General features: G+C 49.0%; 6 protein-coding genes across 6 annotated transcripts; 3 read left to right on the forward strand and 3 right to left on the reverse strand.

Moving 5' to 3' along the window:
• Window positions 1–831: 831 nt before the first annotated feature.
• Window positions 832–2,370, reverse strand: PFICI_11937 (uncharacterized protein; the record flags this gene model as incomplete). The annotated part of the gene is made up of 5 exons (XM_007840518.1): window positions 832–957; window positions 1,020–1,179; window positions 1,243–1,411; window positions 1,464–2,268; window positions 2,320–2,370. The coding sequence occupies 5 exons, from the start codon at window positions 2,368–2,370 to the stop codon at window positions 832–834; spliced, it is 1,311 nt and encodes a 436-aa protein (XP_007838709.1).
• A 1,636-nt stretch (window positions 2,371–4,006) lies between these two features.
• Window positions 4,007–5,119, forward strand: PFICI_11938 (uncharacterized protein; the record flags this gene model as incomplete). Its single annotated transcript, XM_007840519.1, has 1 exon — window positions 4,007–5,119. One exon carries the CDS (start codon window positions 4,007–4,009, stop codon window positions 5,117–5,119), a length of 1,113 nt encoding a protein of 370 aa, XP_007838710.1.
• Window positions 5,120–5,626: 507 nt separating this feature from the next.
• On the forward strand, window positions 5,627–6,419 carry PFICI_11939 (uncharacterized protein; the record flags this gene model as incomplete). The annotated part of the gene is made up of 2 exons (XM_007840520.1): window positions 5,627–5,901; window positions 5,963–6,419. 2 exons carry the CDS (start codon window positions 5,627–5,629, stop codon window positions 6,417–6,419), a joined length of 732 nt encoding a protein of 243 aa, XP_007838711.1.
• Window positions 6,420–7,210: 791 nt separating this feature from the next.
• On the reverse strand, window positions 7,211–8,119 carry PFICI_11940 (uncharacterized protein; the record flags this gene model as incomplete). The annotated part of the gene is made up of 3 exons (XM_007840521.1): window positions 7,211–7,638; window positions 7,727–7,823; window positions 7,874–8,119. 3 exons carry the CDS (start codon window positions 8,117–8,119, stop codon window positions 7,211–7,213), a joined length of 771 nt encoding a protein of 256 aa, XP_007838712.1.
• A 982-nt stretch (window positions 8,120–9,101) lies between these two features.
• On the forward strand, window positions 9,102–9,683 carry PFICI_11941 (uncharacterized protein; the record flags this gene model as incomplete). The annotated part of the gene is made up of 2 exons (XM_007840522.1): window positions 9,102–9,375; window positions 9,436–9,683. 2 exons carry the CDS (start codon window positions 9,102–9,104, stop codon window positions 9,681–9,683), a joined length of 522 nt encoding a protein of 173 aa, XP_007838713.1.
• A 1,795-nt stretch (window positions 9,684–11,478) lies between these two features.
• PFICI_11942 (uncharacterized protein) lies at window positions 11,479–12,469 on the reverse strand (the record flags this gene model as incomplete). The annotated part of the gene is made up of 2 exons (XM_007840523.1): window positions 11,479–11,977; window positions 12,033–12,469. The coding sequence occupies 2 exons, from the start codon at window positions 12,467–12,469 to the stop codon at window positions 11,479–11,481; spliced, it is 936 nt and encodes a 311-aa protein (XP_007838714.1).
• Between the last annotated feature and the right edge of the window lie 1,300 nt (window positions 12,470–13,769).

Genomic DNA, 13,769 nt, shown 5'->3' on the forward strand with positions numbered 1-13,769 from the left:
ATTGTGCCTTGTCGCAAGATGCGCATTCATGTCTTCAATCGGCACTGCATCCTCGCATATTCGTGCGGGACTATGGACTCAAACCATCATGATAGAAAAAATGCAACGTAACATTTTGAGTAGAAATCAACCTGAAGAATCAAAACAACGGAGGCAAAAGAATAAGCTCAATCTACCTGGGCACTTTGTTATTCTAGGATTAAGCGGCTTCCCCGAAATGGAGGCCACATGGCGAACATGAGCTAGCACCCCCCTGTCGCGTCGTGCTGTGCATGTACCTACGGTGCATCAGATCTCCCAGATTTGGGGGCATTAGTTAAGGTGCTACATTACAAGAGCCCGCAACTTTGACTTGCGGGGACTTACATGCAGATGATCCAAGTCGGTATTGTAAGATGCATCACCCAATTCAGCAGTCATGGCAATTGTTTTCTATACCTTCCTAAGACAGTGTTCTTGTTAGACTTTTGATCTGGTTTCCTGGCCAAGATATGGTTTGCGCATCTGAGAAGCTCGCACTATCCCAGATTCCGAGATGGTCCTAGGCTGTACAGAGTACTATAAACCGAAATCCCCAGTTTCCTCCAGCGACTTTGGCCCCTCCCGAGGTCTTCTAGGCGCAGAGCTAGGGCGCGTAAAGCTCCGTCAGGTATCCCACTTGGCCTGTTCCTGATTGAATAACTGGGCGCACAATCTTGTTAAAACTTATAGCTCTTCATTCTCGCATTTACTAGGCCGGAAAAGTATAATGATATCAAACCATGAACTAACAGATTCAAGCACTCGGCCAAGCTATCTTCCTCATGTCGCCTAGCAGGGCCGCGCCCAAGCTCATCGCATCGTCACGGCAGGCGGAGGCATAGGTCCTGGGCGATACCAGAGCACGCCCTTTTCATCCACAGACGTGACGTTCTGGAGGCCTTTGTCGCCATGCGCATCTAGTCCAGCATACATTGGCTATAGAATTATCAGTCAATTACTGTCGCATCTCGTCAAATAAGGGCTGGGATAAAACATACAGACTTTGCCGTCTGATCGGCATCCGCCTCAACCCATTGACACCGCGTAAATGCCGTCCAGAGAGCACCAAAATACGAGCTTTGGTCAACGTGATAGTGGCCCTGGAGTAGAGGCTTGATAGCTTCCGTCGCTTCCTGCGCATGATAATGTGGTATGCGCCTATGAAAATCAATGAGCGACCTAGGAGCTGGTGGCTGCAAGTCATGCTGAAATCCGACTTACGGGAAAAGATGATGGATCACGTGCAGATCCACGATATGGTGAAAGGCATGCCGCAGTAGCCATCCAGGGTCCCGATCAACCGTGGCGAGTGCGCCGCGGAGATATGTCCAGGCCTGCGGCGTGTATTTGGGGAGATTTGGCGAAGTATGATGAAGATAAGTGATCATGACTAGTGTCTAAGATGAGCTTCAAGGTTCCCCAAGACTGATGCTGCCACTCACCGATCCAGTGGTTCACCCATGCGAGAGGAATAAAGTATGCCCACACGACTGTCTCTAGTCCATAGTTCAGCGCCAGACTATATATGGCCCCCGACATGAGAATGATGCCCACATCAGAAGCGACGATGTACCAGAACTCATTGGAGCGAAACAGGGAGCTATTGGGTAGGAAGTGGCTATTGTCCCACCAACCCCGAGACTTTTTGGGCGCCGAGTTGGGCCCAGCTGTTATGTGTGTAAGCAGGTACCATGGCCAGCCGATGATCTGCTGCATCACAATCCTCAGAAGCACAACTACCGGGGCGTCCTCGGCAAGGCGATCCAAGTCAATTTTGCCCCGAAACAGCTCAGCATACTCATCGCGCACAGGTGGGACATAGTTGAGGTCTGTCGAGATGTTGTTTGCATACTGATGATGACGCCCATGACTGGACCGCCAGGAGAAGTAAGGGTTCATGAGAGCAGAGTGAATGGTCCAACCGACCACGCCTGAAATGAACTTATTTGTCGAAAAGGCTCCATGTCCACACTCGTGGCCGAGTACCCATAGGCCGGTAAGAGGAAGACCAGCCAAGATTGGGAAGAGAATATAGCAAACCATGTTGCGATAAACAGGATGTTCATGAGCAAGCCTCGCTTCAAGATGGAGTGTGAGCATCAGTATAATGAAGAATATGGTCAAGTCATGCACAACATAACCAAAAGAACGAGCCAAGGAAGGCTTGAGACAGTGCTTGGGGATCTGGTTACGAAGCTGTTGGACGTCGAGTGTAATGGGCTTCCCGTCAAGAGTCGTCTCCAGGCTCTGCGTACGTATGAGTTCATTATACAAGGCATCGATGAGACGGTCACTTACACCAGCCTTGACCTTGTCACCATGAATGGTCTCTGCCACCCAGTGCTTCATGATGGAGAACAAGTAATGCAAAGGAATTATGTTGCAATAGATACTGGTAAGAACAGTTTGCGATAGTATGGGGTGGTGAATATCAACTTCCAAGCAGTTTGTTTGCGAGTTGCCCAATGATACTCTACTTTCTGCACCGCAACGGACGAGGACCATGGCCCTATTCATACTCATCTGCCCCAAACTGGTTATACAGCCCTCTAGAGTCCTCTCTGATCATGACAATGTGGCGGCGATGATTGCAGGCCACCTGAGGGACCTCGCTCATTGTACTGATGCCTAGAGGGATTCGTTGCATCGGCGGGGAGAAGCGGACTTTGAAGCAAACATGTATCTAGCATCATATCAGATCCACATTCTTGAGATACAGCAAGTCTTACTCGCGATACTGAATAATCATTCGCTGATTGATGTGATCTGTTGGCGAGCTGACTGCCAATGAGGTTGGTCCCAAACACCTGGGTTGGAACCCTTGCAAATGCTTCTCTCAGATTTTCGTATGGATCGTCACATGGACCGATTCAAGATATGTTTAATCGCTCTCGGATATCGGAGGCGTCACCGTGCTCCTTGCTTGGTCAATTGAATGTTTCTCAATATCACATTGCATATGCAACATTACCGTTAACCCTACATGTGAAAGGTACGCAAGTGTAATGCAAGGGACAGAGGATCATGAGCTGAGAGAGGCGAGCAAACATGCAACGAAGATCATACCTATATCCAGCTGATGACTTGATGTTGGCACGGGTAGACACTTGCTTTGAATTGCATTGCGTATTGATGGCTTGGATGGTAGAGATAAGTCAAAGTAAGCGGCGTCGCAAAACAGAACCAATTTTGTCCACTGGTATTTTTTACCTTCTGTGCCCAGTAGGTGTACTTGGTCCCGACTGTCAGGTTCATCCAAGTACGGAGGATGGTTTTGAAAAGAGTCATCTACTGTCACCCTGTGGATTTATCGCATTGCTACTGCGGCGACACTGGCTAGCTCAACTTTCATAAGTATATCTACCTATATAGACCCAAGATACTTGCCAATGATCCAGTTCTCTCAGCGTGTCATGAGACCCTAGATCATCAAATCATCCAGAATATTGTTCCGTGTCGCTATCACGGCTATTAAGGCAGGCGTCCTCCCGACATTGATGGGTAGGGGGCGTAATCATGCTTGATGGAAGAAACACAGCAGACATACTGTGGCACTTGATATCACATGAAGCTAGACCTACAATTTCTGGTCCCAAATCATATCATACAATAAGCAGAATCCGTCTAGCCAACAAGGATTCAGGTTATCATCTCCCCGCCTCTGCTGTTCCACTTCACCATTACCCAATGCAGCCGCCAAGGGTACACTACTTGCTGAAACAGCGGTCGTAATGGGGCACAGCTACCGCTTATGCACCAACAAGGATTCTGTGTCGCTACCATTGGGGAGAGAGTTACCCCAGATCTTCCCCATTGTCACCATCCAATGCGTTGGCTTGGTGCTGTTGGTCGGCCCTTGCAAATTTCCACAAAGCTAAAGGGTGGATTGAAACGACTCAAGACCTGTAAATGCAGAGGAATCCCTCAGTTGTTAAGCATGTCATTATTCCCCTAGACTTGACACTTTTGCATGCTGCCCGAGAAAATGTCCACCATCTGGGCCAAGCACCCTTTCAAGGCGCTTTACGCTGCCTATATAGTCACCGAGACAATCGCAATCTTGCCATGGCTCTTCTTGCGATACATGCCCCGAGCGGCTCGGCCGTCTCCATCATGGAGCATAAAGATTTGCGTCATCACCGCACTGCTGCGACAGTTGCTGCGGTATCATGGCAAAACGCAGTCAACTAGCATGTCAACCGTGTTATCTGACCACAAAAAGCACCGCGATCGGTTCGCCCTGGCGCAACCAGCAGATGTAGACCTTTACTCGGGAGTGCTGACGCCTGGAGCGACGCAACCGGCGGCGGTGGGAGGTCTATGGCATCCCGCCCCATTGTTCCCAGGGTCGCCGAATATCGAAGATGAAAAAGTTGTGCTTCACTTGCCTGGAGGAGCTTTTGTCATGGCATTCGGAACAGACGAGAATACACAGAATATCTCACGTGCAATGACCAAGCACCTGAAAGCGACGCGAACCTTTGTGGCACAATACCGAGTCTCTGTTGACGCCGGCACACGCTTCCCAGCAGCCCTGCAGGACGGTGTCACATTTTACCACTACATTCTATCTCTAGGCGTCCGACCGGAGAATGTGATTCTGTCTGGCGATTCGGCTGCCGGAAACTTGGTCATTGGTATGCTCCGATATCTAGAGTCGTCATCCAAACTGCCTCTGCCCGGTGGCGCCATGGTTTGGTCGCCATGGGTACAAGTAACGCCGCAAGCGGCAGCCGACCTGGCGGGATATCCAAACGAGCGCTTCGACATGCTGCCCGGAAGTCTGCTGCAATGGGGTGCCGACGCGTACTTTCCCGGCACCCAGCCCAGCGCCGAACAGCTCGCATACATTTCCCCTCTGCATCGGCCGTTCAAGACCAGCGTGCCGCTCTTTATCCACGCTTGTGCCGCCGAGGCTCTTTTCCATGTCGATCAGGAGTTTGCACGGGAAATGGCAAAGATTGAATCCAATCGAGTCAAGTTTCACGTCACGGAAATGGGGTCACATGATCTCATTATTGGTTATACGGGATTCGGAATGGAGAATGAAATAGGGAGCGCTATTGAGGACGCCGACAAGTTGTTCAGACAGAAGTGAAGGTCAAGGTTGCCAGATTAACTTAATTCAGGCCTCCCAGAAGGTTTTGGTTCCATTTTTTATCTTATTTTTATTTCTTCTTGTTTCTCATGCACCTCGACATGGACTTCAATGTCAGGCTATTGATGGAATAGACTGTAGTGGGCATGACACATGCAACCAATTCAGATTGAAAGAGTGACTCTTGATCGCTTCTATCGTTAGCCATCGAAGCACCTTTTTATACCAAGCGTAATGTACAATTGTGGCTTCAAGTGTATGTTGGTCGTTGCTTCATTGTGCATTCAATGGTGGAACATGGGCCGAAGTCCCGGATAGAAAGACGGAATGTGACGCAGCGAGATCCACAATCCATATGCATCCGTTCCCGAAGCGGCGACGGAGCGAAGCAAATCGGGGGCGGTGACTTATAGATATATATCTATATAAGCTAGGCTCCAAAGCTTATTTGGACTTCATTCTAAATCTTCTCATGCACAGCTAGAATCTCAAAAGCCACTTGCAATAATGTTCCGTCAAGCACTTCTCGTCGCCTTGGGCATTGCCCAGCTGCCGCTCGCCTTGGCTCAAGTCACTGCTGATTTCGAGAGTGGCTGGGACCAGACGGCCTGGCCCATCTACGCACCAGACTGTAACCAGGGCGGATCGGTGACTCTGGATAGCACTACCGCTCACGGCGGCAAGAACTCCATCAAGGTTGCTGGCGCTGGTGGTTACTGCGGTCACGTCTTTTTCGGCACGACAAAGGTGCCCAGCGGTGACGTCTATGTGAGGGCATACGTGTAAGTGCACTTGAAGATGGTCAATGTCTCAGACGTCATGCTAACAGTAGTGTCTACACAGCAAGGCCACTACAGCCCTGACAGACTCTCACGTCTCCTTCATTACCATGCCCGACTCGGCTCAGGGCACCAACAAGCACTTGCGCATTGGCGGCCAGAGCAAGATCCTCATGTACAACCGCGAGTCCGATGATGCAACTCTGCCCGACCTCTCCCCCAATGGTATCGCCACCTCGACGGCCCTGCCCACCGGGTCGTGGCAGTGCTTTGAATACCACCTGGGCACAGACGGCAGCATCGAGACATGGCTCAACGGCAACGCCATCGCCGGGCTCACAAGCAAGCCGGGCGTCACCAACCCCAATGCGGCGCAGTGGCAGCGGAGCACCATTATTCCCAAGATCACTGGTGTCTACTTTGGCTGGGAGTCGTACGGCGGCGACACGAATACCTTTTGGTACGACGACATTGCCATTGCCTCGACTCGCGTCGGGTGCGCCAATGCCACCTCTGCCTAGTAGCGAATGTGAATCCGAGTACATGGCATCCATCTTCATTCGAGCATAAAATAGATTGATTCACCTGCGGAAAATGGTTGTAATTGTATCCAGTGTTTTGAATAGAGGGTCGTAGAGTGTGGCGTTCAATTTAGCCTAAGAACCACGGAATGCTACCCTGAAAATACTCTATTCGCACAAGATCATCCGATGTCATGCAAAGCACCAATGGAATCCATCTGGGACCTGGTATCACGCGGAATATACTTATTGTTATTTGCTAATATGAGGATGTCTTGTATTTGAGCTCATGCTGATGCAGGATGTGTGTAATAATGTCTACCAGAGGTCAGGCATGATTCTACGGTCGGTAGGCACACTAGCTGATAGGTTCCCTGGCGAGCACGCTAAGTGGGCTATAGAAGCCTGCTTAGTGGATACAAGGTCCCGAAACGGTGGCCTGGGCTAGATCCTCGCCGCCACAGCCTGCAAGACGCTACAACGTTTTCACTGCACAATTGACTTTGCTCTCAGGGCTTCCTTCTTTCAATCCATCACAAGAAAACGTTGGACAAAATATATTCTAAACTCAATTTCATTGGGTCGTTTTACACGACAGACATTCATGTGTTGTATTTTGTGAATCATTTCCGTACACCCTAGCGACATTTCCCATTTGTTATTGCGTTGAGAGAAGCCTGGGTGGGTTGAACCTTGGTGCCGTATATTTAGTATACGAATAGAGCCGAGGTTGTGAGTATATCTGAACTGACTTGGGATTGTAATATGGTTCATCTCTGGATTGCGGACCATTAGCGACTCCCTCCATCAACAGACTTTATGGCTTGGACAATCATCTCCGTCAACTCCGACGTATGGCTGAGCATTGGCGAGTGTCCGCACTGCATACTCAATATTTTTGATCCCGCCTTTGTGCCAAACATGTGCTGGTACTGAGGTGGCGGGCCACGATCCTTTTCGCAGACGAGGTAGGTGGAAGGGACGAAGCGAAAGGCTTCGTTCGTCAGGGCGTACTCTTGCACCTTGGGAGCTTGATAGAGGAGTCTCGATGCCCAGCGTTCCGCCTCTTTGGCCGGGAGATCATGGTAAAGTACCTCGGCCGCATTTTTCAGGACAAAACGACCATCTGGCTTTACATCGTGGTTTGGGGAGTTGCCAAATGTATTGAGAACCGATTGACCCTTGGACAGTATGAAAGCTGCAAAGTAGAATAAGTGTACTATGCAAAGCTCGAGTTAGCGACCATGATCATTTCAGACGTGGACATGCCAGAATAAACTTCCAACTTGCTCCTTCGGAATTCTTACCAACACCCCCTTCTTCGCCTTGGGACTGACGATGGGCAGCAGTCAGGTCTTCGGTCACGGCCTCGGTACCCACGAGACCACCATATGAGTGCATTACCTGCCAATTCTAAGTAAGATGGACCGATGCTCAGATGTGCGAAAACATACCACAAAGACGGTTCTCTTTGCATCCACGAGCTCTATGATCTTGGACCGCACGGCGAGTGCATCAGTTTCCAATGATTTCAAGACAAAGTCGGGCTTATTCGACATCATCAGACTGGGCATTGGTGGTTGAAAGACTTGGTACCCGCAATCTCTGAGGGCTTCGGCTAGCTTGGAGTATACGTCTGGCAACTGAAATGATCCCTGAACCAAGACGATGGCGGGTCCGTTTGGGTGGGATGAAGTCATGGTGCAGTCCCTGACTACTTGTCAGATGCTAATACAGCGAGGTAAGAATTCTTTACAGAGCCAAGGTAGTGAATTGGAAAGAGAAAGATGAATCAAAACAATTTCTCCTACCTGGTCTCATCTGCGCTAACAGAATAATGTTGGTTGACAATGATATGACTTGTGGCGAGCCGAGAACGAGCCGAGCGAATACAAGGTCTCTCTCTGCAAGGTCACTAAACCTGAAAAGTGAAGTGATACCCGCTCTGTACAGATGCAGTCAGCATGGTAATAGTGCGCCAACATGATCTGCTCACGACGTGTGCAGCAGAAGTGGGACGTTTCAAGCAATCCACCCAGTCATCAAGGATGCACCAAAGAATGGCTCTGTGTGAGAGATTGAGACGGTCATTTTGCCCTCCTTCGCACGATGGATCTACCTGGGTAAGTAGGCTCAATTAATGAATCACACAGCTCTTAGGCGGAGAGGGGTCTATACCTACCTAACCTACTTACCTGAGTATAAATGCTTGTCGCGTTGAAGGTAGCCAACACACCCTAAGGTGGTGATCACTATGTACCTAATCTGCAATTCAACATTCATCCAAAACGCGGCTGGCCGCAGTGTATTTACTAAAGCTTGATTCCCATCGAACCAAAGACATTTTGCGGGCACTGGCCTGCTGCGCCTCCAATATTTCAAAAACCCAAAGAGCTAAGCGGGGTAAGTGCGAATCTTGCTGTCCTAAGAAATGGCTTTCCTAGGTAGGTACCTAGATTGCACATTCTTTAATTCTTGGACCAAACACAACAGTCTGCCCGCATTGTCTGTGTTCTAGTGATGGGCACCTTCACCTCATTCACCAACAGCAACGTGTTTATATGGCAATCTTGTCGCCCTAAGAGGTCTTTCGCGTGATCCAAGACGAGTTCGTTATTGCCCTCTGGCATCATGACGCTTTGCACGCCATGCGCAACCGTAGGCGGTAGACTCATCATAGCGATGAGGATGAGAGGGCGCAGCCGGCTCAAATGGGAACTGAAGAACTCGACGGATATGCGGGAGTCTGCTTCCAACGGTTGTGAAGGATGCGAATTCTTTCTTGCTGCCATAAAGCAGTTCTCAGATACTTATCAATTGTCCGGAGCTTTCGAAGCTTTCGTAAAGCGAGCCGAACCTATTCTCTTTGTTTCCAGTGGTGCTGATAGCTACTCGCTCGAGACCATCATTGGCGATCATTTCAATCATGTGTGCATTGAACTATGCGCAGCAGATCGTGAGTACCATGCAGATGCTTCCACAAGATCACGAATCATGTCAACTGACATTTGATCAGAAGATGCCTCTAATGTTTTCAGGGAAGGAAGGAGACTGATACCACAGGATCCCAATTCACCCGAGGTGTTCGAGCTTGCCCGACTATGGTTGGCTCGCTGTACTCAACATGATCACTGCGAAGCTCAAGAGGAAACACCTCTTCCCACAAGGCTCATCGAGGTTCCAGATAATCCCGAATTGCCTCTGCGCATATACGTTACCCAACAAGATTCGCATAGCAAATATATGGCTCTTAGTCACTATTAGGGCAGAAAGGTACCTTTTACGACCAATTCTCATAATATTAAGAGCTTGACTCGAGGGTTTGGCACCGAGACTCTGCCCTGGTCTTTTCGCGATGCTGTGACGTTAACTCGAAAGCTCGGTTTCACATACTTATAGATCGATGCGCTCTGCATTATCCAAAATAGCACAGAGGACTAGGCCCGAGAATCTGCGGCAATAACACAGGTCTATCAAAACGCAACTCTGATGATCTCGGCCACTACATCGCCCGATAGCTGCTTTGGTATCCTTAGGCAAAGAAGTATCCTAAAGTCGTACAGATTTGGTTTCGGTTATAATTATCTTTAGCAATCGCCATCAACATTCGAATATCTGCGCCAGCTCTCAGACGCGCCTCTTGAGCGTAGAGCTTGGTCTTACCAAGAAAAAGCCATGGCAAAGAGGATTCTGTACTTTTCACAACACCAAATGATTTGGGAATGTACTGAGTGCGTATACACAGAGTCCATGGGTGTTACTCCAGTAAACAATTTACGTGTCAATCTCGATCATTTGCTTGCCAGGAAAGATCTTCACAAACTCAAGCGCCATAAATCGCCAGAGTTAGATGTGGGCATTGAACCATGGAGTCGCTTACATCATTGGTACAAATGTGTCGAGGACTATTCACATCGCGACTTGACGTGTCCTTCCGACAAGCTCCCGGCTCTGTCAGGGCTCGCCCATGGTCTACGCATCCCTAGGCTTGGCCAATATCTCGCAGGGCTCTGGGAAATCGATCTTTTCCACGGACTGAGCTGGAGATATCTTGACAGACATCGTAGCGACGAAATCCCTGTGCGAGAGTATCCAGGCTATGTGGCGCCGTCGTGGAGTTGTATGTCCGCAGCAGAAAGAGTGACGTTTTCTCATCCCCACGGCCTCCAAATGGGAGGAAATTGTCTTTTGGGAGGGGAACACGAACCGTGACTGATTTCCCATGACATGAAGCTCCAAACGTCAGATCCTCATGGGAGAATCACGAGTGGGTGGATTCTTATTCGCGCATATTGTCGCCAGATTTTTGTGCACACCTCATATCCACCGAGAGGCATTACGTCCTATCTAACAGAAGTATGGTTTGACAAACGAAAAGGAACATTTCCTTGGAAATTTGACGCGGTCGATGGATATGACTGGCCAGAGAGCGCACATGGCCCCCTTGCAAAGGAATTTGTAAGGGGGGAACAACAGTCAAATGTTGATAGTGGCGGGGTGGGTGAAATAGAGGAGTACATTGCCGTTAAAATCTACCAGACCAGAGAGAGGTTGAATCTGTTAATTCTCAGCCCAATTGATCAGAACGGTCGAAAGCTTTACAAGCGTGAGGGGATTTTGGAGGTCCCGTTGGTGGACATACAGACAAATGACGAGAAATGGCGGAGCCAGGACTTTAGTATAATTTGAAGTCATTTATGGTAGACCATCGGAAATTTGTTGGCTAGGCAGCGTCAATTTCGTGAGAGAAAAAAAAAAGGAAAAAAAAAAGAAAAAAAAGGTAGGTAGGGGATGTCGGCAACACCCAACATGAACCGGCAAATATCAAAATAGATCGATTCCGTGACTGGATGACAGAATGGACTATAGCGTTGTTAAAGGCTATACGTAGATCCATATTGGCGCATGAAGCTCATGATACATGTGTCTTGCCCTCATTGTGGACAGAGGTAAACTGCACAGAGTAAACAGCTTTTTTATATAATACTATCTCGAATATTACCTAAGTTGGGCTTATGCTACAGGCGACTGCGCAGTATCATCATGAATAATGCCATGATCATCGCAAAAGACGGACAAATGGCACCCTTAAATGACCAGCGCCATTCGTTGAAGTATTAGTAGGCAATGTAGTGGTTGTGCTAGATGCAGTCCGACTGCCACTTTTGGACGAGGTGGTCGACGTGGCTGATGTAGTCACGCTTCCCGTCACTGTCGTCGTCTGACTATTTCCATCGCTCTGTGTAGAGGTCGTATATGTAGAATCGCTTGCAGCAGCAGCGGCGGCGGTCGGGGACATGTGGCTACCCCAAGACTCTGTCTGCGAGCTCGAGATGTCCCCCGAGCTGATGCAGTCGAGAAGATGGTTCCAGCCGTCGGACCACTGATTCTCCCACCACGACGATTTGTAGTCGAGGTTATAGACGCGGAACCAATAATTGGCGCCCGGGAGAGTGTGCGCATTGTAAAAGAATTGAGCGGCGCACTGGTTTGTGCAGGTAAAGTCTGAGCGAGCCCACTCGTCGCTGCTGGGGTAGTCAAGATAGCACCATGAGGATCTGGTGTGCAAGCATTAGCGTATATATTTTCGAGCTACTCAATTTGAAGACTCACCCAGCCTTGGAGCACGCCCATGCGTATTCATACTGAAAGATTTGGCCTACAACAGCCACGGACACTTGCGGGTGTGGCTTCTCGTCCGTCTCGACCAATGCGCCATCCCCTTCCGCCGTGCACGCATCCACGACATTCTGCACATAGGCATTGAGTGAGTCGGCACAGGTCGTGGTGCAAGTGCGCTCAAGATCGGCGGGGCCCGGGTTGAAATTCGGGCTGTTGGATGAGACGAGACCTAGAAGCGTTTCGTCGCAGTCAATGGGAGCGGCGTAAGCGCTCAGGCAGGCGTCCGACGTTGTCGACGCCAAGTGGTTATGCACGTAGTACCAATAGTCCTGGACGACGGTGTCGAGGCTGAAACTGCACGCCGCCGGCTGGAGGAGAAGAGTCAATGCCAGGGCCAAGCGCTGAACTTTGGGAGTGAATTCTGACATGTCGATGGGCGAGGTGAGCCTTGTCATCTACGGAGAGAACCCAAGATCTACTGCGATTCGGATCGATGAGCTTTAATACGCCCTGGTGATGGAGAGACATTCCGGACATTTCGCCCTGCTCTAAAGCCGCATTGTTGCCTACAATGGACCGAGGTGCCCAATTAGGCCCAAAACAGGTAGTTCACCTAGATGCGCTCTCCCTTGTGGTGTCCATACCATGTCATTGGTATCCACGGCAATCTGCTGCCATTGGATTTCACGGCGAGAAGCAGTTGTGTCGAGGACGCTGCCTAGGTGTTTAGCCTGTACTAGTCAGGACGCCGTTGCCAGCTAGGACAGGGGCCATTGCACGAGCTTTTCCTTTTCATCTCATGACTCTAAATGCTAAGAATATCCTTTTACAAGGCAAGCTTAATGAGAATACTTCTTCGAAGAACGACTTGAGAAGTAAATCATCATATATGTTTGCTCTCAACTCATATGGTTTTGCCCAGTTCACCCGCTTTCTGTCGATCGGAAGATCAGGTATATTGTACAGAGTTGTTGGTCGTCAGAAGCACAGAGCCCCTGACCACAGGACACTTGACCACTTACCCGAGGGGCCTAGACATGCTTAACGTGGTGGGCTGAACGGGGCTTTGGGAGTTACTCACAACGCTGTAAGCTTATTTTAGTGGCATTCAGGCAAGCGCTATTCCCTAAATTCTCCTAAAGAACAAAGGTAGGTAAAATTGCAATATGTATCACTATTATGGAGCTGCTATTGCATATAAAATGCCGCCTCAATGGAGTTTTATTTGATCTTGCCCGAAATATGTCTTTTAAATAAAGCACTCGACTCTCGAGATATACATTATAAATAAAAGGACTTCCAAAAATATCATCCTAATTTTAAATCCGGCTAAAGCATTCCAAGCATATCTGATCCGAGCTGCGCCGAGCGTGAAGCAGGAATAAATGCAAAAAAAAGTTGAAACAATTCAATTTAAGATTTCCAATGCGTAAATTAAATAAATCGCCATTTCCCCCCTCAATTATCATCTCTAGCATTCCCAAGCCTCCAAAATATCAGCAACCGATTAGTGCCCTTTTGCAATTGCATAGTCCTATGGTGTACATGCTTCGTGATCTGCCGCTAACATCCATTCGTAGCTCGAACCGCCTCCACGTCTGGTTTCCATTTTTCTTCATCACGGTGCTTCTCTCCGCCTAGAAGAGACGAATGCTTGCTCCCTTCTATCATGTATAGTCAATTGGGTCTTTCCAATGGTTTGTCCATTATCAATATATACCTCCATAC

Source organism: Pestalotiopsis fici (genome assembly GCF_000516985.1).
Source record: "Pestalotiopsis fici W106-1 unplaced genomic scaffold PFICI_Scf_9, whole genome shotgun sequence".
NCBI classification, from domain to species: Eukaryota; Fungi; Ascomycota; class Sordariomycetes; order Amphisphaeriales; family Sporocadaceae; genus Pestalotiopsis; species Pestalotiopsis fici.